Genomic DNA, 26,142 nt, shown 5'->3' with positions numbered 1-26,142 from the left:
ATTAAGAGAGGCATATATTCCAGGAAAAGGGAAATGACAATCTCCCTCCCCAAGTCTTATCTATACTACTGTGTTGAATTTAGAGCACAAACAGTTTTAAGTATATTGATAAGCTGGAGAATATCCAACTAGTATGGGGAAGGGCCTTAAATGCATGTCTTATGAGAATCATTTGAAGGAACTGGGAGTTTTTAGTCTGGAGAAGAGAAAACTTGGGGTAATAATATAGCTCTCTTTAAGTATTTGAAAAGTTTGTTTTATGAGAAAAGGAATGGACTTCTGTTTGATTGTAGAGGGCCAAAGCAGGAACAGAAGAAGTTGCAAGAAGGCTAGTTTAGGTTTGTATGTAAAGCTATTAGAGCTTAAAAGTTAAGTGGGGGTGTCGAGAACAGATGAATTATCCCTCCTTAGAGGTTTTGAAAATATAGCTGAATAACAAGTCAGATGTGCTTTGATGTCATTTGATAGCACACTGAATTAAGATGCTGAACCTAGAGTCAGAAAGACCTGAATTCAGATCTCACTTAATAGATGGGTAATTCTGTGCAAATCAATTTACATCTATCTGCCTCAGTTTCCTCAACTGTAAAATGGGGATAATAATAGCACCTATTCACAGAGTTGCTGTGGGGATCAATTGAGATAATGTGTTAAAATGTGCTACATTACTAGGCTCTCTACAAATTCTTACTCTTGAGTTCTCCTTTTTTTTCTCCTAATATGGATCCTTATGGATATGGGTTATATTTAATCAGTGAAGAAGGGATTCCAACTTTCAGAATTTATCTTTTTATGATTCTTTGATTTGCCTAAGTCATTAATAGCAGTACACAGTAGTATGGAGCCATGGCTAGATCTCAGGAGCCTGTCATTAGAAATCTTCCACTAGGTTGATATCAAATTATTAGTTGCTCTTTGGGTCCAATTATTGAACTACTAATCTAGCTAACTATTCTATTGTCTACCTTTCATCTCTCCATCTTGTCTGAAAGAATAACATGAGAAGCTCTGGCAAATATTTCACTAAAATCTTTGCAACCTCTATCTAGGATATCTCCTTGGTCTAATATATTAATCTTGACCAAAAAAAAAAAAAAAAAAGGAAGTAGGTTAAGTTGGCATGATTAGCTCTACCTATCTTATCCTCTGAATATCCTCATTGGATCTTGCTATTCCCCCAAGCTACCAAACTATATCTCTCCTCCTGGTCAATGACAAACTTTTTTTTAAATTACAAACATTCACTACTTCCACTCTTTCACCATCAGTGGGAAAGATTTACTCAGCCATAATGATCATGGATTACCATCAACAAAGCAAGGCAAAGAAGTTACAGTCCCTAAGGGAGAACAGACAAGTCTAGGCCCAGGACTGCTACAGCCTGGCCCAGCTTGATTAAAAAGGGGGAGCCTAGCTGGGGCCTATCACTCAGAGGCCAGACAGGACTTTGTTCATCTAGGAGAGGAAGAAGAGGAAGGCTCCATTGGTGACCCCAGACTTTGTCAGTCTCCTAGTCTTGCTATTTATTAGGTTGTTTAAAGAGAAACTTTAGTCTCCTTATTTAGACTTGTTTAGTCTTTTTAATATGGCTTCAAACCCCACTCAACTCAAACTGTGCTCTTCAGAGTTACCAATGACCTCTTCTAACTGCCTTTTCTCAGTTCTCATGCTCCTAGACCTCCCCTTAGTACTGGTACTGTTGGCCATCTTTCCCTCCGTTGGCTTCCATGACACTGCTCCGTCTTAGTTCTCCTTTTGCCAGGGTGACCATTCCTCAGACTCCCTGACTAGGTTATTTTTCATCTTGTGTCCCTTTATTATGGGTACTGCTTAAGTCTCTGTCCTGTGCCCTTTATTCTGCATATATCATCACTTATCATACCATCTCTATGCAGATGACTCCCAAATCTAGCCCCAGTCTCTTTTCTAAATTCTAGTCACCTCCTAGATCATCAAATCAAAGTATCACAGATTTAGAGCTGAAAAGCCCCTTAGGAGCCATTTGGTCCAACCACCTCATTTTATAAATGAGAAAACAGAGACTCAAGTGGATTGTGACTTCCTCAGGGCCATAAGGTAACATCAGAAGTGAAATTTGAACCCAGAACCTCTGATTTCTGAGCCAGTACTCTTCCTATTGCACCTCACAAAAGTCCTACTAGCTTCACAAGCCCAGCATGTCCAAGATAGAACCAATAGGCAGGTTGGTGCTCCTGCAATGGCTACAGTCTCAGCCCCTATATGAACCAAAAAACCTCTACACCATCCTCCACTCTTATTTGCTTTGCCACCTTATCCTATCACTCTTCCTACAGTAGTGCCTGATCTCAACCTTGAATTACTCCCACCTTTGTTACCTCCTTTACTCCTCGTCATATGCTATTGAATGGAGCTAAAGGAAATCACGTCAACTGATTAGGCCCTCTACAAATGTATGTTCTCTAAGTTCAACTGGACCCTCATTGCAGCAAGATAGACATTCTATTCCACTTCAATTGATTCTCTATCTATTTCACTTTCCATAGCAGCTAGTCTAAATCTTCACCTTTCCTTTTAAAGAAGGATCCCTTTACCCCAACCTCTCAGCCAAGCACTTGTCTCATATTTCACTTAAAAAAATCAAGACCAATCACTGACAGCACTTCTTCTTCATGCTTCCTCACCTTACATCACTCATATTATCTCCTTCCACAATCTCTTCCTTCACCACAGTCTCAGATGAAGTGGCCTTTCTCTTTGCCAAAGCCAATCCCTCAAAAAGCATCCTTGATCCTATCCTTTCCAGGCTTCTCCAGCAAATTGCAAATTGCCATTATCATCTCTCTTCTCTGTTTTTCTTCAATCTCTCCCTATCTAGGTTATTATTTCCCTGCTGTCTACAAATATGACCATGTTTCCTTTTCCTTAAAAAATGTTTTAGACATTTCATTTGAATTGATCACTCCCACTAAAACACAATTTTTATCTCTTATCCCATTCACAGTTAAACTCCTTGAGAAAGCTATCTATACTAAGTACCTCTAGTTCCTTTCCTCTATCTTCTAAACAATCTGCAATCTGCCTTCCCACTTCATCATTCTTTCCTCTCCAAAGTTATTAACAACCTCATAACTGTCAAATGTAATGGCCTTTTCTCAAACTTCATTAATACTATTGATCTTCTGTTTACAATCTCTTCCCAAGGTTTTCATGACATTGCTCTCCTGGTATTTCTCCTATTGAACGAGGATTCTTTGGCCTCTTTTTGCTGGATCTTTATCCAGGTCAAGTCCATTAACGATGGATATCCCTCAAAATACTGTGTAAGACCTCTTTCTCTTTTCATTCTATGCTATTCCACTTGGCAGTATCATCAAGGCCCAAAATTCTAGTTATCTTTTTATATGCAGATGACTCCATATCTATATTTCTAGCCCACCTAATCTCTCTACTGAGCTACTTATGAATCCCCGATTTGATGTCCTCTGGGCATCATGCCCATAACAGAATTAATGATCTTTCCCCCAAACACTCTCTACTTTTTAATTCCTCTATCACTTTCAAGGGATACCATCATCCTCCCAGACACTCCATCTCAAAACCTAGTTATCCTCCTCCAATCTCCCATACATCCAGTTCTCTGACAAATCTTGTTATTTTTTCTTTCACTGTATCTCTTATATTTGTCCTCTTCTCTCCATCTCTTGCACAAATACCATAATTTGCTTTCCTGACTCCAGGCCCTCCTAGTGAATACTCTACTCAGGTACCAAGGTGATTCTTCCAAATTACAAGTCTGACCATTTCACCCACCCCCTTCTCAGTAAGCTCTTGGGGTTCCTCATGTTTTCCATGATCAGACAGAAAGTCCTCTGTTTGGTATTTCCAGCTCTTCATAACCTTAACTCCTCTGACTTTTTGGTATTTTTTATACCTTATTCCCCTCTATACACCCTACAGTCCAAGAACATGAATCTACTTGTATTTGCTCAAACATGACACTCCATCTCCCATATCTTAGCTTTGGTGCTAACTGTTCCCCATTAAAGGAATGTTTTGCCCTGCTATCTCTGCCTCCTAATTTCACTAACTTCTTGGAAGTTCAGCTCAGATCTCACTTTCAGGAGGCCTTTCTTGGGTTTCCTAATTGCTAATGCTTTCCCCTTTCAAATTATTTTAATACATTCGCTCTCTATCTTGTGTATACCAAATGCCCACAAGTTTGCAGGTTCTCTCCATTAGGATATAGATTTTCTGAAAACAGAGATTGTAGGATGGTTTTGGAGAGCAGAAAGTGATATTTGCCTTTCTAATTGTGGACCTGCCACTTGGCACTGGGGCTGACACACACTAAGGATTTAATAAAAGCTTGCTGACTAACATTTTACTTTTATTTAATGTCATTGCCCTTTCCAAATTCCACATCTTAGCCATTCTCCAACAAGCTATTTCTCAGAACACTCTCTTCTGCACAAGCCACTGTTTTATACCTAGAACACACTCCTGTATCATCTTAGTCTGTTAGAATTTTTGCCTTCCTTCAGGAGTCAACATAGGGACCACTTCTTCCATAAAGTTCTTCCCTGATCTGTCTAGTGGTTAGCGCCTTCTCTTTATGCAGTTTTCTTTGTGTTATATTTATTTGGGAGGGTGTTATATCTTCTGCTCTACTACCTCTCATGTAAGCTCCTTAAAGGCAGAGATTATTCCATCTTTGTTTTTATAAGCCCAGCATACGACATAGTACCTGGCACATGAATAATATTCGCTGAATTGATCTACTCTTGATGATTCCATGTTGATTTTTTGTGATCACCACTTCCTTTTCAAAATGTTCTCTACCCATACTGGTTCATATATTGTGGTCTTCCATCTACCTACTAAAGCCAGACTCACTGACCTATGGTTTGTGACTCTTTCTTCTCTTCCATTTGGTCTTTTCTGCTGTTGCATAATGTTTCAAAGATTACATGCTGAGGATCAACAATCATATCAGCAGGCTTTCCCAGTCAGTATCCTAAGATAAAACTTATGTGCTGTCTAAAATTCATCTAGGGCAGTTAAGTATTCTCTTGCAATTTTCTTTCTTATCTTGGGGGTCAACCCCCTACTTGCTCTTTGTTTTATTCTTTCCATCCTCCTTTATAGAGATAAGAGCAACTGAAGAGTTGAGTGTTAGGCTACCCCTCCATTGTTTATTATACCTTCTTCTCCCCAGAGGAGTAATTCTGTTCCTTCCTCTTTTATTCTCAGCACTCCTCCCCAGCCTTGGCTTATTCTGAATTTTCATTCTCCTCACATTATTCTTAGCCTGATACCTTCAGTTTGTATTTTATGCTGTTAGCCATCTTGCTTCCAGCTTTTATATGTCTTTTTAAAATAAAAGCTGGCCAGTAAGTCCCCTGTCCATCCACAGTGGTCTTTTTAGACAACTTCCCTTTTCCTCCTGCCAGAAATTCCTTTTCTTAGTGTCTCAAGAATGGCATCCTGCAGAGCTTTATGTTCTTCCTGGACTTCCCTTGGAGAATTTTAGTGTGTGGGTTTCCACTGATCATTTCTCTAAGCCCTTGGAAATCAGTCTTTTTAAAAAAAATTTTAGGTTATATATGTGCATTCATTTTTTATATATTTCTATATGAGTTATTTGGGAAGAAAAAAATCAGAACAAAAGGGAAAAACCACAAGAAAGAAAAAAAGAAAGAAAGAAAAGGTGGAAACAATATGCTTCAATCTGTATTAATCTCTGGAGCCAGTCCAAAGACATGAAGATGGGAGATGGGACATCCTGTTTGAGGAACAGCAAAGACATTGTAGCTAGACTGTAAACTCTGTAAACATGTAAAATATGAAAAAGGGAAAGGAAAAGAAAGATTAGAAAGATAGGAAAGGACCAGACTGTGAAGAGTGTTTGAAGCCAAACAGAGATTTTTATAGGAAGTCACTAGGGTTTATTGAGTAGGGGAGTGACATGGTCAAACATGTACTTTAGAAGATTACCATGGCAACTAAAATAGAAGATAATCTGTAGTAGGGAGATTCTTGAGACCAACCAAATACCTACTGTAGGAATAGAGGACCTGGCCTGGGCAGTGGAATGAAGAAAATAAATACTGAAAAGGTAGAAAAGACTTGCAAGAGATTGGCTATGCAGGGCAAACATGACAAATCAAGGGTGACATCTGAGTTGAAATACTGGATGTTGATACCCTTAACAATAATGGTAGTTCAGAAGAAATGAAGAATTGAGAGGATAGGTAATAAGTTCAGCTTTGGACATATTGAGTTTCATGTGTCGATGGGACCCAGTTAGAAATGGCCAGTAGGCAATTGTTAATGTGATTAGAGATCAGGAAGGAAAGCTAAGGCTTGGGAAAAAAATTGAGATTCATTTGCCTGAAGATAACAAATGAATCGATAGGAACTGATGAAATCACCAAGTGAGACAGAGGAAGGAAAATACCAAGGCCAGACCTTTGGAGCACAGCAATAGTAAATAAACATGACCTGGATAAAGATCCAGCAAAGGAGAATGAGAAGGACCCATCATACCATTAGAAGGAAAACAAGGAGAGAGCAGTATCATAGAAATCTAGAGAGCATCCAGGAGAAGAGGGTGATCAATAATGTCAAAGGCTAGGAAAGGCCAAAAAAGCATGAGGACGGAGAAAAAAACTTTAATTTGATGATTAAGAAATCACCAAGAAATCATTGGTAACTTTAGAGAGAGTTGTTGGTGCTGTTATTATCAATTTTATAGGTGAGGAAACTGAGTTAAAGGACTTGTTGAAAGTTACAGAACTAGTAAGGATCTGAGGACAGATTTAAATTCAAGTCTATCCTGACCCCAAGCCCAGTGAATTATACACAGTACCATCTAGCTATTAAATACTTATTCTGCCAAAGGCATCCTGTCTGAGCACCGAGAATATAAAGACAAAAACATGATCCCTTCTCACAGAGTTCATGTTCTAATGGATAACACACAAACAATAACCTACAGATGAGACCTCTTCAGGGTAAATGGGAAGTAATCTCAGAGGCAGGGAAGGGGGTGGGGTGCAGGCAGGAGGGAAGGATGATACCAAAGTTGTGAGCAGTCATTTTAACTCTTCTTAGCAGGTTTCCCTTCTTGGGAATCCAGTTCCCTATGATCCTGTCACCCTATTCTTTGAGATTTTAGGCCTGAGCCACTGACCCCAGGGATACAGTCATGTGTATAGTCGTGGCTTTTTCCCTAACTGGGAGACTTCTGAAGCTTCATTTTTCTACTCATGGGGTACATCCTTCAGCTAGACCTATTGTGCATGCAACTGGCTTGATTGGGACATTCTTCCCCCAATGGTTAGTGCACCATACAACTAAAGCTCTGTGTTTACCCAGTGTTGGGACTGATGCAGCCACAAACTTGCCTCCTGACAGGCAGAACAGACTAATGCTTAAAGATCCCATATTCGAGAGGCTCATGTTCTGATAGAAAGCAATATAATATATACTTAAGGAAGATATAACAGAACCAAGAATTATGAAATGTTTGCTCAAGAAGAAATCATTTTCATCCAGAAGTATTAGGAAAAGCCACAAGAAACACTTGGTGATTTGAAGTGAGCCTTAAAGATCTCAACAGATGAAGAAGGAAAAGTGAGGTGAGCAAAGGCATAGATGTAAGAAAAGGGAGGGCAAGAACAAGGAATGCAGACTAGGATTCTTTGGCTAAATGAGGTCATTGGTAACTTTGGAGAGAGTTGTTGGTGCTGTTATTATCTCCATTTTATACGTGAGGAAATTGAGGCAGAGAAAAGTCAAGGGGTTTGTTGATGTACCGTCTAGTTATTAAATGCTTATTTTGCTAAAGGCACTGGACTAAATGCTGAGGATGTAAAGAGGCAGGGGAAGGAAGAACAAAAACTAGACAAGTGGGTAGGAATTAGGCTGTAAGAGAACAGAAGAATTTAAACTTTACCAAGTAAAAACTGGGATAGCAATAGTTGGAATAGGGCTGATGTGAACAAAGCAGTGTGTTAGAAAGATTGCTTCAGGCATTGGTATGTACAGGGAATACACTAGAGACTGGGAGACCTGATAGGAAGATATTAAAATAATCTAAGTGAGATAAGGGCCTGAATTAGTCAATTAGCATTTATTAAACCCCTACTGTGTGCCAAACCCTGTGCTAACAAAGGAGAGAAGGGAACTTGCTTGAGTCATTGTAAAGTTAGAACTGTCAGGACTTTATAACTTATTGGATATGAGGTGTGATGGGAAATAGTCAACAATGACAACATAATCTTGGAAGACTGAAAGGTCTACTTTCCACAGAAATGGGAATTGGGCAAGGGGGAGAGAGGGAGGGGGAGAGGGCTGCCTATTTTAGGAGAAGCCAAAGTCAGTTTTAGAAGGATGAGGTGTTTGAGGTGTTTGCTGGTGATCCATCTCGGATGGACCCGTCCAGCAGTCAGGTAGAATTTCAGTCCCCATTGCTGACATTCTCCAGTCTCTCTTTGGGCTTAGCTATCTAAGCTTAAATTCCAGGCTCATGTTCAGTCCTTAGAAACCTCCTGCCAGCCTCAGGTCCCCATCCCTTCCAGAGCTTCTTTGGCACAGGCCTGACTCAAATCAGCCCTCTGGGACTAGAGGAAGGGCTGCTACCAGAAGGCCAGTTTGTGGCCACGGGTGGCCAGATGGGTGGCCCACCAGCCCAGCCCCACATTCACAATGTTCTCTGGCTGGTTTTACAGGGGGAGCTGACAAACAGCAGATGGATGCTGAGTTACGGAAGGAGATGATGGCCATTTGGCCCAACCTTTCACAAAAGACACTTGACCTCCTCGTCACCCCCCACAAATGTAAGAATGATTCCCAATACTTCCTCCGGGCCCCAGGAGAAGAGCAGCCTCTACAGTGAGGCCGTGGGCCAGCTCCTTATGCTGGGGTAGGAGTTTTGGAGAAGGCTCCTGAGTGAATGTAAAGTCTGCAAAGAAAGGATAGGTTGGGGGAACTGTGCTGGAAGGAAGAATGGCCAGAAACAGGAGGCAGGCTCCCCTACATCTGAAGAAGGCGGGGGCATGGTAGGAACCCACGACAGATGCAGCCACCCATCTGTGTCCTGACAGACAATACAAACTAATGGTTAAAACAATGAACTAGAATTCAGATCCTGATCCATGACTTAAGTACCCTCTAACCTTAGCACTCTGGGAGGCAGCAGAGTACAGTGGGAGGCATCAGGGATAGTGGGAAAATCACTTGATTTGGGTTCAAATCCCAGCTTAGTTATTTACCTTTCTCCTCTGGCCTTCTATCTACAATTCCTCTGATTCTAATTGGGCCCCAAGTTCCCTTATGAAATGGGCATGACCTCTTCAGAAAGGCGAAGAGCTATTGGCTGGAACTGGATTGGAGATCCGCCCTGCAGAACAACCTAGGTCTCTCTCACACTGAGCCTGCCTGTCCCATTTGCCCACAGCCACAGACTTGACAGTGGGAAAGATATACGCAGCCATGATGATCATGGAGTATTACCGACAGAGCAAGGCAAAGAAGCTACAGGCCCTGAGGGAGGAGCAGGCAAGTATAGGCCCAGGACCACTGCCACCCAGCTAGCTTGGCTACAAAGGGGAGCCCAGCTGCCGCCCGGCCCAGAGGTATCTCCCAGAGGAAGAAGAGGTGGCCCTGGTGCTCCTGGAGGCCCCCTGGTGACCCAGACTGTCAATCTCCCAGCCTTGCCATGAGGTTGGTTAGAGAGGAGATTCCACAGCCTCCTTGGGTGACTTTCTGCTCCCTAACATGGCTTCTGGACTTCCCTCGCTACCTCACTGGAGCCTTCCTTATCAATATTCTTCATAATTTCCAGTGTCTGTCTAATGAAGTTGGAAAACAAAAAGTACTGATCTCCTTATAAAAATGTACTCTTGTATTCTGGGAGATTGGCACTAAAAACCTTCCCTTATCTGCACTCAGAAACACCAACTTTTTTAACTTTTGTCCAGCTTTTGCCTTTGAGGAGAGGCTCTCCTGCAGTTTCTACAGCCCCTTCCCAAGCCACAGAAGCCTCTCTGAGACCACATAATTCCCACCTTCTCTGAGCTTCAGGTTTCATCTTAATCGCGAGGAGGGATTCTGCCCCTGCCCACGCTTATTTTTCTTCTCCTCTCCTCTCCCTCTTTTCCTCTCCTGTCCCTCATCTCATCATCACCCTCTCTTTTCACACGTGAGCCTCGTAGCCCCACACTGTGGTTATTTCATAGCCACAAATACCCAGCTGAGATACCAGGCTGGCTTGATGTCCCTCTGAATCACCCTCTGTTCCCATAGAACCGGACGCCACTGATGTTTCAGCGCATGGAGCCACCATCCCCGACTCAGGAGGGTGGCCCTGGTCAGAACGCCCTCCCCTCTTCCCAGCTGGACCAAGGGCTGTGAGTATGACCCAGAGTGAACACAGTAGGCTCCCCCTTTCCCCCATCCTGACATTCTGCCTCTTAAAAGAATGAGTGACCAAAAAAGCTCACTCTGCGCCAAGCACTGTGTAAGCAATTGAGACAAATAAAAAAGGCAAAACAGTCCCTGAATTCAAAGAGTCCTCATTCAAATTAGGGAAGACAACGCATCTGGGAGAATCCAGGTGTGGGATACATAGGGGAAAAACCCTGGTTCTGAGGGTCTAACAGTTGTCCAAAAGATAGTGCCAGAAAGCGAGTCAGACAAAGCACATAGAGGCAGAGCATTCAGGAAGGCCCAGAACGGGGTTGGTACCTCTGTGCCTCATGCAAACCACGTGAGGGCCCATGTCCATTTGACAGAGCAAGCCCGAGGTTCCCTCATCAGGGAAGGGGATGAGTGGAGAGGGGGACTGGGGGTTTGGGGAGAAGGGTCCCCCTGTGCTTGCTCTTTTGGTCCCCAAGCAGTTAGATTAGATCATCCTGTTGAGAGGCCAGCAGAGTGTCTTATTCTCTGGGAAAGGGACATTTGCAGAGAACTACACAGAGATGAAGACCCTGCTCTCCAGGACCCCATAGTCTCAGAGAGGGAATGTGACCCAGACTCCTAACTTTTTTAAACAAACTACAGAATATTGAGGAGAGGCCGAGTCCCTCAGAAGGGGACCTACTGCTTATTTCTCTCCCCATTTTTGCAGGATGGCCCATGAAGGTGGCATGAAAGAGAGTCCATCCTGGGTGACCCAACGTGCCCAAGAGATGTTCCAGAAGACAGGGACATGGAGCCCTGAACGAGGACCTCCTGATGATCTACCTAACAGCCGGCCCAGCTCTCAGGTACTTCACATCCTCATACCCAAATGGGGGCCACAAAGCAAGTCTTGCTTGCTAATTTCTAGCGAATAGGATGGAAAGGGGTTGCAGTGATGAGGGAAGAAGCAAAATATGAAGCTGACTCTCTCCCTGATAGTCCAAGCCTAAAGAATAACACAGCCTCAAAAGCACTCTCCATCCACTCCTAGCCTCTCTTGGCCTGGATGAGGACAAAACCCATTTTCAAAGTGGAGCTTTAATAGGTAGGCAAGGAAGGCAAAAATAGAAACAGAGACATCTGCAGAGGCTAGAACTGTTATCCTAACATAAGTATACATAGCCACATGCAGACACAGCTTGGCTTGGCTGGCACACAGCTTTTTGAGTGACTGCTTTTGACCCTACATTACATTACATGGTATCTGCAGAAAAATCTCCCCATCCCCATAGTGTGTTCTTGAAAATAGCCTGAAGAGGTAGGTATTATGATTCCCAATTTATAAATGAGGCAGTGGTGGCTCCGAGAGGTGCCATAACAGAACCAGTGTCCCAGAACTTTTATGAATCATGATTGTCTCTCTATTAATTGTTTGGAGCCCAAGGCTCTGCCTGCAACAGCATATTTGTTGGAGATGATCCTGCATTGTAATGGCTCCAAAAAGCATTGGACTTGTAACCAGACTTGTAAGACCTACATTCAAAAGTCCGCTTTACTACTTTCTAACAGTATAGCCTTAAGCAGCTCAGAATCTCTCTATTCTTCAATATCCCCCCCTCTAAATCCTGTGATCTGAAGTCAGTCAGACCCACAGAGTTCTCTGTTGCAGAGTAATTCTTTTTACCATTTTAAAAGGTCTTAAAAGCTAACTAAGAGTCCATCCTTCACCTCTGCCCCTGTCTCTGTCCTAGGCTGTTTGTTTAAACATTTTAATGAGCTGTTATACATTCTTTGCTCCATTACTCCTGTTATAAACCTCTAGGCCAAATTGCTACAAGGAACCTTTATAAAAGTTTTCAGCCTCAACCCAGTATTTCATCTCATCATCAAAAGGGCTACCTTCTTTCTCTGTTTCAAAGCTACTGCCTTTTACTGGGATCTCTCTCCAGCTCTGTGGTTCTCAGAAAGCATCCTAGTATAGTGTAAAGGCACAGAGAGAAATCGCTCTTGAATCTATAAAGCTATACTACTTATTGCCTCTGTTTTTCTACCTGTAAAATAAAGAAGTTGGACCAGAAGATCCCACAGGTCCTTCCAGCTTTAAATATTATGATAATTTGTATCAGAGAGGCAAAAAACATACCTTAAATCCAAAGAATGATACTGTTGTTTTAAGGAAAGGTCATCGACCCAACCCACCTCCCCGAGTTCCCTTTGATAACATACCTCAGGTACCAGACAAATCCCAGAAGGATTTCCCATAAACCTTGAATTGTGATTTTACAAAATCATAAATACTTTATAGTCAAGGATGCCCCATATTTCTAGTCCCATTAAGATAAGTGTCTGACTTCTTCAAAGAAAGAGAACAATGACAGAAATTGCTGACTTCTAGTAGCCTCCTTTAGTTTTTTCTGAGGACAAAGAGACTATGTGAAGGGCATATATGACTATATGAAGAAGACACGCAGGGGTAAAGGGGCGTGCAGAAGGTTGCAAAAAGAAAAATTGAAAATAAGTAAGGCAATCTCACATCCCTTTCTATTTGATTTCTCACATTCCTTCTAAATGAATTAGCATGGATCTCCTTTTCTCCCCTTGGACATGAGACATGGGCCACTAAGCACGTAGCTAAAATGGAATGCTACATTCTAACGATGCTGAATCTTCCACTCCCGGGCTAGTTCAGAGATGCTAAGGGTTGTGGAAGTAATTGAGAATTCTCTTTCCCCAACCCCACTCCTGAAGTAGTCAGGACAGAAGAGACCTGGAAATAAGGTCTATAGAGTAGCAACCGTCTAGGAAAACCTGTGGTAAAACCCATGGGAGCTGAACATTTTGAAATTATGTGCAGATTACTTATAAAGTATTTACCAGATAAGCATCCATCTGCTAGGCTGATCAGCCAATAGGATAGGAGTCAAAGCAAGTGCCCACGACTCCTGGTTCTGCTTTGGGCTCCCCTTGGCTCCACGCTTCAAGCCTCAGGCTCACCCACCCCCTTGCTGTGTCCCCTGCAGTCTGTGGAGATGAGAGAGATGGGGAAGGACGGCTACTCAGACAGCGACCACTACCTCCCTATGGAAGGGCAGGGCAGAGCCACCTCCATGCCCCGGCTCCCAGCTGAAAACCAGGTGAGGGGCTTTCATCGGAACCTTCCAAGGGGGCAGGTGAGCCCACAGAGGGCCCTCTCCCCCACAGAGCAGCTGTTGCCTAATGAGGCCTCCAACTCTGCTCTGTAGCCCCCACCCCGGAGGGCTGGGGTATTTCCCCCCACCCCCAGATTTTGTACTTTTGAAAGATACCTTCCCTTTCTGGGGAGTTTAAATCACCATTTGCTAAGTGTTCCATTGTGTAGGGAGTTGGGGATAGGGATCAGGACCTAACAACAAGGAATGAAGGAAAACCGCGGTCCAAGGGACTGCACAGACAGCATTTTGGCCACAAGAGGTGACACCAGACTAGCTCGGGGTGGGGGGGGGGGGGGGGAGCAGAGGGGAAGTTCCTTGGGAGTACAAAGAGCCAGAGTTTCCTCTTGGCCCCCCAAGGCCCAGACCTCAGAAGTTTCTACTCAGAAATCCCTTCACTTTTCCCTACCCCCACCACAATAGCCACATATACATGTGTGTGTGAATAGATACATACACACATACAGATCGATTCAGAAAGCAAATGGAGAGGAGCTGGAGTATTAATAATGGAAATCTATTAATCCTCGAGTCAAGTGGTGTTTTGTTTTCACTGATTTGAATGACTTTGGGTCCTCAATACCTATGTTGGCATCTGGCCCAGTGCTGGGTTGGGGGGATGGCAAGAAAGGGGAGAAATTCACTATTGACAAAGAACTTACAGAGAAGAAAGGATTAGTTGTTTCTGGGACTGTCTACAACACAAGTCCCTCGGACTTGTTCCCTTCCCCAAGAAAGGCCCTTCATCCCACCTAGCAAGACTGAGCTCTGTTACTTCCCTGACGGGAGAGACATCCATTACGATGGAGGGGCTAGACCCTTCCCAAGGAGCCAGAGCATGAAGGGCAGGGTGGTGACAGATCCTTGTGTAACTCTTTCTACATTCAGCACAATAAGGTCAGTCCTTAAAGCCTGCTCCTATCTGGCTGAGGGTAGGTGCCCAGTTGGGGGTTCAGGTTGGGGGCAGGATTCCTGGGAATGCGTTTTCTGCTCTGCTACTCCTACATGGGGTCTCAGCCCACCCCCGTCATTCCTGCTCATGAATGCCGAGGCCTAGGCCTATATGCATTTTACATCCAGAAAGGTGGGTAAAATTGAGACTAAAGGTAACATATCATTTTTAACTTGGAGAAAAGGGAGGGAGAGCCTTTTTGTGAACACCCACAGTCAGCGCACTGGGGAATGTGAGGTGAAGCCAGTTATGGGAAAAGACTGACCTTCCTAATCACTTTGGATTGTTCTTGCAACCGGACTAAGAGGCAAGGTTCTGGGGGTCAGTTTGATTCAACCATATAACAAATATGAAGTCCTTCTTCCGTACAGAGCAGAGTGGAAATGGCCGGCTCTCCCATCTGGAGGGTTAGGGGTGGGATGTGGGATGTGCAGGTGGTGACATGGGTCCCCCTTAAAACCACTGGGTTTTTTGATGTTCAATCCAAATGGATACAGGTGAGAATGTGGAAGATAAGGGGGCTCCTGCCTCACTCCGAGGAATTGGTCTGCTAAAGGGAACTTGGCCTCGAACACCACGGCCCTAACAGACAGATGGACAGACAATGGACAGATCCCATCGGCTTCCGGCGCCGCATGAGCATGCTCCTGGCCTCGGGCAGCCTCAGTCTGCCCACAGCAAGGGCCAGTCCCAGCATGGCAGAGGGTCATGTTGACTGTATCTTCCCCTTGATAAAGCCGAGATAGGGGGCCTCGGTGTGGATGTACATGCATGTGTGTGTGTTGGATTTCTAAGTGGCTGAGTCTCGAGCTGCTTTAACAACTTGTCAGCTTCCTCCCATCCATGCTGTGAGGTGTGTGCGTGAGTGTGCTGGGGGAAGGGGAAGGGAAGCGCGACTCCAGGGCCTGGAAGGCAGAGCTGTCCCTTCCCCTCCCCGATTCTTGGTTGGCCTCCTCCTGGAGCCCCACCAGGAAGCAGTTTGGGGAAAGAAGGTGTTAGCAAGCCCCTCCAAGCCCAGGCAAATGTCTGTCCCGGCAGTCAGAAGCTCAGAGTTAGAGTCATGTCTCGGCGGCTCGGCCCTCCCAAGGCTGTTGGATGAATGGATGGATGGCCCACGTGTCTGCCCAAGACCCTGGATGAGTCCATGTCTTTGCATGTTTGGCTTTAGACAAGCTTGATGTGTGGCACTGGCGTGGAACAGTGGGACGCTTCTAGGGGGCAGGAACCTCTAAACCCTACTAAAGGCTGCACTGTTTCCTCTGGGGGCAGAGGTCCATCCAGAAGAACCCCTCCCCTTCCTTTCATATTCAGGGCACTTCTTAAGGAGGAAGGGAAGGGCTGCGGGGCTGGAGTGGGAGGGGCCGGACAGCCTGGATTTCCTGTCCCATACAGAACTGCCCGCCCCAGAGACACACAAGCACACACCCTCCATGTGTAGGACCTCGGGCAGTGAGCAGACTAGGGCCCTAACACTGCAGCTTTTAGCAAAGGCAAGATTGGGCTGCGGAGGCCCCCTGCATATGTTGGGGAGGCAGGGTCAGCGGACGTATTGCATGAGGCAGGGTCAATGGTCAGGGTGCTGGGAAACTCCAATCTTCATGTTGCTTTCGTCATCTCACACTCATCAGTCATGTGCCTTCCTGTTGTCTATCTGTCTGGCCTTTTTCTGTCTGTCCTTTTCAATCTTAACATGTCAGCAGATGGTTTGTTCCAAGCAAACCTGCCCAGCATAAGTAAAGAAAGTATAATACGCTCTGAGATTAATTCTCTGGAGTGGCGGCTCACTGATGACATTAATCTGATCTGATTTTCCTTCTTCTTGCTCTCTTCACTTTTTCTCAGGTTTCTCTCTCCCTATCCTTCCTCTGCTGTCCCCCTCAATGAGTGACATTTTTACATGATTTCTCTTCCCACCAACCAGCTCCTCCTTTTCCTTTTTTGCTTTGATATTTATTTTCTTCTTTCTGTTCTTTCTGTGTGCACCATCCTGTGGGGCTGTGACAGAGGAGAAAGGGCCGGCCTCGTGGGAATAATCTGAGTGTACGTACCTTGATTGGGGTGGGGAGGGGCGCTAACGCTCTAGCCCCTCCCCTATTTTTTCTCTGCTAATCCTCAACATCCCCCACCCTCTGCCCTTGGCTGGGCTCGCTCTGGTAGCCAGGGGACCACCCTGGTGCAGCCCACCGCACCCTTCTCTCTCTTCAGGCAGGGTCTCTGGAGATTTCTTGCTGCTGAGGGGTTGTGTAGCCCTATAGGAGGGAACAGCTCTGTGGCTGATACCAGGTCTGGTCCAAGTCAACAAACATTACTAAGCCTTGGATGTGCAGAGGACTGAGCTTGATGCTGAGGATTACAAAGATGCAAGAAGAGTCCCTGTTCACGGTCTAGTAGACTGGTGGACTTTGAATGTCTCCTCTCTCAAGATGACTTGGGCATCTTCCCTGAGGGCCCCAATGTCTTTGATAATGTGCCCACCTCTTTAGCTTCTCAGTCCTGGCAAATCTCTTAACCATCCTGGAAACCTAAAATCCCTGAGCTAAGATTTCTGTGTTGCAAGCTGGGGCAAGCTCCCAAAGCCAAACCTTCCCAAAAGCTCCCAATGAGGTGTCAGCTACTGAACAACTGTCCCTCTAAATACTCCTCCCTGCTCCGAGGGCCATCATTCCAGGGTCTAATAAAGCAGTAAACTGGCCAACACACTTACCCTACATCCCTTCTTCCTCCTTCCTCTATTCCCCCTGCTTGCCTCAAGGGAGAGACATGCACAATCTGTCCTGTTCCCCCACTGCGTTTTGGCCATAAGTGGGGCAATAAGTTGTCCCTGTGAGTCCTGGACAACAGATCCTTGGTTCCCAGCCTTCTTTCCTCCTTCAGGTATTTTGAAATAATAGAGAATTCCTCTGCACACAGCCAAGTGAGGTCAGCAATGGGAAAAGAGAAGAGATGAAGAAACAAAAAGGGATCTTTGAGGGGGGAGGACTGACCAGCTTTTTTCCTACCCAGGCCTAGATAGGAACAGGCAGTTTTTCCCTGTAAAGCATTACTTCCAGCCTTTCCACCTTCCCATCTCTACCACCCAACCCCTCCACCCATCCAATATCATTTAAGAGTCCAGAGAGGCATTCTGTTTGCTGGCCAGCTCTCTGTGGACCCATCAATAGACAGAGGAATAGCTTGTGGCCCAGCCTAAATTGAGACTTTCCTCACATTACACCACTGTATGTGTGTTCTCTCAGAGAAGGCAGAGGAGGTGTCCCTGGAGAAGAGGTGAGGGGTGGGCAGAAGCTTTGCCATCTTGGCCCTCTGATGGGCCTAAGGCAACAGGGAAGAGCTATATCACAGATGCAGGGACCTGCTTGCTAAGATGGAGATCTTAAGGCTAGGCTCAGCTCAGAAGTAAACCTACTGGAAAGCCAGTGAAGAACAGGAGGTTCCTATCCTCATTTAACAGATAATGAAGGAAGATGCAAAGATATGAGCAAAGATCTGGGCCTAGAACCTAGAATTCTAGACTCTTAGTTCCAGACTAGAATTTTTCCATGGAGCTTTCCTGCTTCTACAGATTCTGCCCTCTAACCCTAGGCCCTCCTACTGAGTACAAGGAAAGTCAAGTAGTCATGGAGGTAGCATTTTTGGAGCGTAGGGCTCAAGGGCACCTGAAGCAGTCTAGCAAAATTGATTTAGTTCCTGAAAGAACAAGTATGGCAATTAAGGATAGTTTATGTGGTCAAGAAATTTTCCTTTCTCAAACACATAAACTGCTGGTCATAGGCAAGACTGAGTTCTTTGGGATCGTTTGAAAGAATTCCGTAAAGGGTCCAAAAAGGCTACCTTCGCCTCCCTCATTAGCCTAGCCTGCTATGCCTCAGTGACTCTCAGAGCTAAACAGTTCTAGGCCTATTGGCAGGAGGGAGACAGAAAAGGGTTTATTTTGCCCTTAAAGATAGCCTCTTCTTGCAGTCATGAATGTTCATAAGCCAGAAAGGTAGTTCAGGGCATTGAAGACCTACTGCCTGCACTTTCTGACTGGGCTCCAAATGGGGGAAATAGTAACCCTTTGTTCCCCTATATACACATTCCACCCCATAAAGGGATGCAGAAATTAGGAGGAAAAAAAGGAATATCACCCTCAGATTTGTATAATATCTAGGACTCTACTCAAGAACTAGCTGGACTTTGCAAAAGCTTTCTCACATGGAGTATTGAAGGTTAGGAAATCCCAATGTCTAACGAGTTGATCATCCTATGTTGTGAGCTGTTCTATCCTGAGATCCCCTTTAAGACTGTCTCAGTTTTCTCCTTAATCGCTCAAAAATCAATGATTGTGACCATGAGGGAAAGGGCAATACCGTAAGTTGTGTCCAAAGATTCCTCCTTGGCAGGTAGCCCTGCCTGCTGTGGGAGTACCAGGATGGGGAATAAGCCCACTTCCAAGCTGCCCTCCCTTTACTGATAGCCCAGTGGGGATACCTCAGGACTGAGGTTGGTAGCCAGCAGGACCCTGTGATGACTTCATTAGTGACCATACATCTGGGCTTGTTATTCTGCCCTTAGACCATCTCTGATACCAGTCCCATGAAGCGCTCGGCGTCCATGCTGGGCCACAAGGGCAGGCGCTTGGATGACTACTCTCTGGAAAGAATCACTCCAGAAGAGAACCAGCGGCACCACCAGCGGCGTCGTGAGCGGGGCCACCGGACATCAGAGCGCTCCCTGAGCCGATATACAGATGTGGATACAGGTTGCGTGTCACCCGTTCCCTCCCCTCCCTGTAGCATTAACCATAAAAGCAGAATACTATCTTGGATCATCTCCTCTGAGGAAAAAACCTGCAATAACAACAAAGGTCCTGTTGCCCAAAGTAGGGAATGAGAGAAGTTTGGCGGGAAGAGGTGGTAAGCGCTATGAATCCAAAGTACGATATGGCAGTCAAAAAAGAACTGATGTGAGACCATCCAGCTATCTCTGTCAAGACCAGGCCACATGGGAATATCATGTTTAGCTCTGGGTACCACATTTTAGGAAGGGCATTAATAAACAGAGAGCAACCAGGGACGTTCTCAAGGTTATGCAATGGAATGGAAGATGTTTAGCCTGATGACAAGAGCTGGCTTCAATCATTTGAAGGATTTTTATGTGGATGAGAAGTTAAATTGGGGCAATAGGTGAAGGTTTCAGAGAGGAAGATTTAGCATCAACAATAGTAAAAATTTCCCAACCATCTGAACTATGGAAAAGTATAATTAACTGCCCTGAGAAGTAATCAAGTCCCCCTCACTGGAAGCTCCCAAGCAAAGGCTAGATGACAGTTGGTTGGGCATTTGTGGGGGTTCTTGTTTGGATTTTGGTTGGTCAGGCCATATGGTGTCTGAAGCCCCTCCCCAACTCTGATAGCCAGTGAAATATGAGAACAGGAGCCTGTTAATCTGAAGTACCAAAAAAGCAAGCCAAAGAACAGTTAAATCAACCTCTCTAGATAATTCCTCTCCCCTTCCCTCTCAGAGGCTTGGGTATATGTCAGAAATGTAATGACATATAGATAGAATACCAGAGCTTGTTTTGTCCTGAGCTAGTGCTATAAAATAAGCTAAGCCTGTCTCCAGGTCACATGGGAGTAATTGCTAAGAGCCCACATCATTGCTGACCTTTCCCTTTGGGGAAAGAACAAATAGGGAAGCTTGTCTACTGCTGGTCTGCACTGTTCTCAGCATTTGGGATGTGGGGTAGAGAGGCAATGAGGGAGGCTGGATAGAACCCCATGAAATACTCAAAGAACACCAGTGTTCAAGTGCAACTTGATAGGCGTGGGAGATTTAGAGAAAAGAGGGGCTGTTGTGAATTGAAGTAGTCAGGGAAGACTTTATTATGCAGGAAGTGGACTCTAAAGGGAGCTGAGAGGAGAGGGGTACTCCTGGCAGAGATAACTGCAAAGTTATTTGAGGCAGGAATGAATGACCCTACCATATAGAGGACACTGAGAAAGGAGAAAGAATGTGATCCCCCACTGGTCTAAGTAGGATACAAAAGATGTAGAAGTCAACATAAGCAACTATTCGTATTCTGCACAAATTTTATAGAGGGGAGGGAGGTGAATGAATACAAAGGGAGGGAATTGTAGCCTGAGCTCCAGGTAGGGTGGACAGTGTGAAAATGAAGAGTTTGGGGTCAGAAAAACTAACTTTATGTCCCACGTTCTGCCAGTTCTTGTCTGTGTAACCTTGGACCAGGCACTCTCCTGTACTGACCTCAAAATTTCCTTGTCTTGAAAATGAGGGAATTGGACTAAGGTCCCTTTGGGCTCTAAATTCTATATTATTATGATTATACTCTCAAGGAAGGCTTCATAGAGGAAGGAGGTATCATCTGGACAAATATTAGAATGTTGGGAGCCTAATATGCATTTCATGATGCAATCAAAACACAATTTATCAAAAAAAAAAAAAAAAAAAGAAAGTAAATAGGATTAGGATAAATGGAGGTGGAAAGGCCTTCTGTGATGCAGGAACTTCATGAGCAAAGATAGAGATGAATAAAGTGTAGATGTTAGGAATGAGAAGACTAATCTGATACAAGGAGGTTTTAGTAATGTGATCCCTGCTTTGCCAAATTATCAGCTCTGTCACTTCTGCTGTAATTATTAATAATAATGCCTACCTAAGTGACCTTGGAGAAATCACTTAATCTCTGTGGGGTTGAGTTTCCTCCCCTATAAAATGAAGAGGCTGAATTAAATCATGCCACAGGTTACTTTCAACTAAAAAACCAAGGCAAAACTTCTAGCTGATGGAGAGTTGACTGAAGAGTCATCATTTGATCATCTTAGTTTTCATCCAAAGAGGAGCATTATAACAATATGGAAGCATATGTAGAAAGATCCTTTGTAGGAGTAGTCAGGTAGTCTGAAGCTGAAGAAAGGATTCCACTGAGAGCAAGTGGAAGCATGAGGAGGACTTAGAAGGTGTAAGATGGCGTGCATGGAAATGAGAGATAGACATTGGTCAGGTTTAAGAAGCAAGTCAAAGGAGGCCTTGTAGATGTTGAATCAGGATAAGAATAATAAAGAGGGCTGATGTTGATGATGAAAATGAGTAAGTTATTGGGAGAGTATAGTTCTGACACTGATGTTTCAAGAAAAAAGGCACCTTAGGAGAGATGTCCTTTAAGCATCTGGCGAGGAGTCAGACTTGGGGATGCTGTAGGGCCATCCACAGAGTGTGGCTTATGGAAACTGGAAGGAATAGAGAATGAGCCACTCAATAAAGAACTAGATCCAAAGTTGGTGGGAGACACAGTTTGGGGGCTAAAGAAGAGCTGTTTGAGGATACCAGGTAGAAAACTGAAAGAAAAAGGAAGCGGGGAAAGTCCAAGGAAGGAGAGCATTTGTGGAGTCTTTGCATGAGGAGGCTGAGGGTGAAGAACAAGAGAGAAGTAAGAAATCTCAGGAGAATGGGTGGGGAGTAACTGGCAGTCTCCCCCAGCAGAGGTTCCTCTTGACTCCTTCCAGAGTTTCTCCACTAGGTCCAAAGCATAAGGGCAGGACGTCCTGCTTCCTTTCCCTCCTCTCTCATATATCATGGCTGTCTCTTCTTATCTCTGGCCCAGGCTTAGGAACAGACCTGAGTGTTACCACCCAGTCTGGGGACCTGCCTTCAAAAGATCGAGACCAGGAGCGGGGAAGGCCCAAGGACCGAAAACACCATCAGCACCACCATCACCACCACCATCACCACCCATCCTCTGACAAGGAGCGCTATTCCCAGGAGCGGTCTGAGTACGGACGGCCCCGAGCCCGAGACCAACGCTGGTCTCGTTCCCCCAGCGAGGGCCGAGAGCATATGGCTCATAGGCAGGTGGGTCTGGCATGTTGCCTTCTTCCCCCGATTTCACTTGGTCAGGGAGAGCCCAGAGATGTGAGGAGTGAAAGGTCAGGCTGACAGTTCTAAGGGCAAAGAGAAATCTAGTTTGGGATGCTGGCAAACCTGGTCCCTCGCGAAACTGTCTTCCACAATGCCCTGGGCAATTCTGCTCATAGCAAAGGGGCTGTTCTCGTCACCCACTCTAGTGATTCCCCCCAGCTCCAGAGTAAACAGAGTAGGGGTAGGTTACACTTCAGGATACAGAGAGGCAGGTAGCAACAGAGAGCTGAGACATCACTAACAAGGAGCACCAAGCCCCTTTCAGGTCAGAAATTTGTGTTGGGAACCACAGAACTGGTGAGAAGGGTCAGCAACAAGTCGCCCCAAAACTAACCAACCAGGAGCTCATCTACAGAGGCAAAGGTCACGGAACTGCTGCAGCCATAAGAAAAACACACTCTGGGCAAGAAAGAGACCCCAACTAACTCCCAGCTAACTCATCTCTCCCTCTGCCCTCATAGCCACACACTCCCTTCCCTTCCTCCTCCCCTCCCCTGTCCTAGGAGGGAACCTGTTAGCATAGGCCTGGAGTTGGAGAAGCCCAGAAACTGTCCTTGCCCCAGCCATGGCAGCTGTCCTCCACGTTCCAGGTCCCAGGATAGCCCCTAATGTAGTGGGAGTAGGAGGAGTTAGCACCCCACTACAAGACTAAGTGAAAACGGGACCTTCTGGAGGGCTAGATCCCCAGCCCTCTCAAGTGGCTACCACCTCCAGGAGGGCACTTCACCAGCCATTAGCTCCCTCCCAAGTGACCACAAATGTGGTGCCCTCTTTTCTTACCCATGCCATCCTCTTCTACTGCAGCTACTTTTGTTTAAGTTGTTTAAAATCCCTCTTTGGTTTTCTGGACAGTGCCTCAGCTCAGTTGGCCCTGCCTGGCCCTGGCTCATGTCCCTTGCCCGCTGCCCTGCTGTGTTTTTTTTTTTTTCCTTTAACCCTTGGCTTCCCTTTTTTTGGTTTTAATTATGATTTATTTCTGTCCTCTGGACTCGTGAGTAATTTTGGGAACTTTTGCTACTTTAAACCCCGAAACTTACAAAACTCCATTTCTCATTTCTCTTCTCACTGTTTTTGTGTTTGTTTTTTACTTTTTCTCCCTTGTTGTCTCTTATTTCCTCTTCCCTGTGGCTGTTGCTTTTCTCCTTTTTTCCATTAAAATGTTGTTTTCCTTCGTCCCCTCCCTCCTGTTTTCTGTTGGGTTTTCTTTTCTGTTGTTTCCTTTGCCTCCTTCTCTCCATCTTGTCCTCTGTTTCCTCTTGTCTCTTCTTGGTTGATTTTGTTGTATATTTTTTTTTGATTTCCTTTGTTTCAATTTTCGTGTAGGGCAGTAGTTCCGTAAGTGGAAGCCCAGTCCCCTCAACATCTGGTACCAGCACACCGCGGCGTGGACGCCGCCAGCTCCCCCAGACCCCCTCCACCCCCAGGCCACATGTGTCCTATTCCCCAGTGATCCGTAAGGCTGGCAGCGCAGGTCCCCAGCCGCCGCAGCCGCAGCAGTCAGTGCGCCCCTGCAGATCCTCCACTCCTGGACCACGGAGGTACCAGGCCCCCTCTGCTGAGCACCAGGTGGGGGAACGGCCCTCTGGAGGGGGCCACGGCAGTAGCCGCTCGCCGGGAATGGAGCGGCACGCCACTGCCCCACCAAGAAATGAATCCCCGAGGGCTTACCGCCATGCTGGCTCCCGGTGGCCAGCACCTAGCCCCCATACCTCAGAGGGGCACTCCGGAGCCCGGCACCATGGCGGCTACTACCAGAGCTCAGACTACGACGCCGACGGCCCGGGGAGCGAAGAGGTAGCCTTCACTTATGACACCCCGCCACATGCCTCCTCTGGTACCGGGCGGTCGCCCAGGACTTCCCGGGCAGGAGGCCCAGCCTCAGTCTCGCCCTCCAGACACGGACGGCGATTACCAAATGGCTACTATCCTACCCACGGACTGGCCAGGCATCGAGGGCAAGGCCCCCGGAAAGGACTGCACGAACCCTATAGCGAGACCGACGATGATGACTGGTGCTAAGTCCTGATGTGTGTGCGCCTCACACACACACTCACACTCACACACACCCCGAACTCCCCTCATTCACACATGAACCTACACCCAGAAGACAAAATTACAATAACTGTCAAGAAAAATGGAGGAAAAATTTTTAATTTCAAACTCTTATTAAATTTGCCAAGCAGAGATGGGCAAGGGGAGGGACAAGTTGGGAAGGGAAGCTGAAAAACGAAGATTTATATAACAGGGAAGAAAGAAAAAGGATGGAAGGAGGAGGGAGGAACAAGGGTAGGAACATGGATCCAGAACATGTTTGTCCTTTACAGACAAAGTTAGGATAATCTTTGAGAAGAAAAGGCAACAACCTGTAGGTCTGGGGACCTGCTGCTGAATCTGCCAGAGCAGATACTCTTCCTGGAACATCCACCTTAGAGACCTTCAGGAGGACAAACCACATAGCTAAAAAGGGTTTGAATTTGTTCAATAACTTTGGAGAACTTTGGGGGAAAGGAAAAAGAGGGAAAAAACATTTTTAAAAAGTAAAATGGGAAGAAAAAAGAAACCTCTATTGATGAGTTTTATCATCTCAATTAAACTTTTCCTTTCCCTAATGAATGACAAGAAGAGTTAGTGCCCATTCTCCTGGCGAAGAGGGACCTGATGCAATATAAATGCACACAGCACACCCCTTTTCCCCTCCCTTGACCCCTATGCAGACCTTCCTCTGCACTGAGACCTGCACACACACACACACACACACACACACACACACACACACAGAGGAGTGCTTGCTGGTTATACCAAACCCTATTAATACTGCCTGCAGAAATAAATTTTAAAAAATAAACTAAATTTTAAAAAGGACAAAAAAAAGATTGAGAAAAGCAGCATTTTTTCTGACATTTGGTCCTGCTTGAAACAACAAAAAACAAAACCACCAATTCCTTTGCTTCTTTTTTTCCTTTTTTCCTACTTTGTTTGAGAACTGTGGGCTTGGGGCTGTGAATTATTGCATGAAATTCAAAAGAAAACAAAAAAATAAAAAAAAACAAAAACAAATCAAACCAAAAGGGTTTTTGGGTTGCCATGTTCTTAGTCCTCCTCTTGGTAAGTGCTCATAATCACAAGCCAGCTTTTTCCAGGGACAACAAAGAAAGTAGTTTTTTCTCTCCTTTTTCTCCAAAGTACAAACTATTGACAAAGATGGATCAGAAAAGCCTTAACCCAGAAAAGGAGGGATGAAGGGAGATGAGCTAGGTAAGGGACTCCCCTGGCCAAAAGAAATTAGAGTAATCTTTACCTTGCCTAACGGAATCGCTTTGAAAAGCCAATTAGAACTGATTTTTTGAGGTAGAATTCCTCCTCTTGTCCCCTGCCCCACAGAACATTTATTGTAGGGATGTCACACCTGGCTACTTTGAGTCAGGGGTGAAAGATTCAGTCCCTGGGGGGCTCCAAGGAGTGCTAACACCTGACTGCTCAGATGGGAAGCCTGGATGCCAAAAGCTGCCTGTGACAGCGGCCTTGCTGCCCTGTGCAGGTTCTCCATAGGACCAGGTTGGCCTGGCCAGGTGAGCTTGGGCAGGCTTCATGAGTCTTATTTCATTTGTCTCTTCTGGTGCCAGGCTGGAGCCAGAAGAATCCTGTGGGCTCGCGGACTGCTAGAAGCAGGGCTGCCTGACACAGCTTTCTGCGCTCACGC

General features: G+C 45.4%; 1 protein-coding gene across 2 annotated transcripts in view; it reads left to right on the top strand.

The window, feature by feature from the left end:
- CACNA1A (calcium voltage-gated channel subunit alpha1 A) overlaps positions 1-25,510 on the top strand; it is a 248,568-nt gene extending 223,058 nt beyond the window's left edge. For both annotated transcript variants that reach the window (XM_051971665.1, XM_051971666.1), the window contains exons 39-47: positions 8,715-8,822; positions 9,443-9,543; positions 10,291-10,394; positions 11,114-11,252; positions 13,407-13,520; positions 16,531-16,566; positions 19,081-19,267; positions 22,129-22,376; positions 23,766-25,510. In XM_051971665.1, coding sequence (XP_051827625.1) covers positions 8,715-8,822; positions 9,443-9,543; positions 10,291-10,394; positions 11,114-11,252; positions 13,407-13,520; positions 16,531-16,566; positions 19,081-19,267; positions 22,129-22,376; positions 23,766-24,461 — 1,733 coding nt within the window. In that variant the 3' untranslated portion in view covers positions 24,462-25,510. The remainder of the gene's footprint in view (positions 1-8,714; positions 8,823-9,442; positions 9,544-10,290; positions 10,395-11,113; positions 11,253-13,406; positions 13,521-16,530; positions 16,567-19,080; positions 19,268-22,128; positions 22,377-23,765) is intronic.
- Positions 25,511-26,142: the final 632 nt, after the last annotated feature.

The sequence above is a fragment of the Antechinus flavipes genome, chromosome 1 (genome assembly GCF_016432865.1).
Source record: "Antechinus flavipes isolate AdamAnt ecotype Samford, QLD, Australia chromosome 1, AdamAnt_v2, whole genome shotgun sequence".
In the NCBI taxonomy this organism is placed as follows: Eukaryota; Metazoa; Chordata; class Mammalia; order Dasyuromorphia; family Dasyuridae; genus Antechinus; species Antechinus flavipes.
Note: the sequence above shows the minus strand (reverse complement) of the source record. Positions and strands in the feature narration are given on the sequence as shown.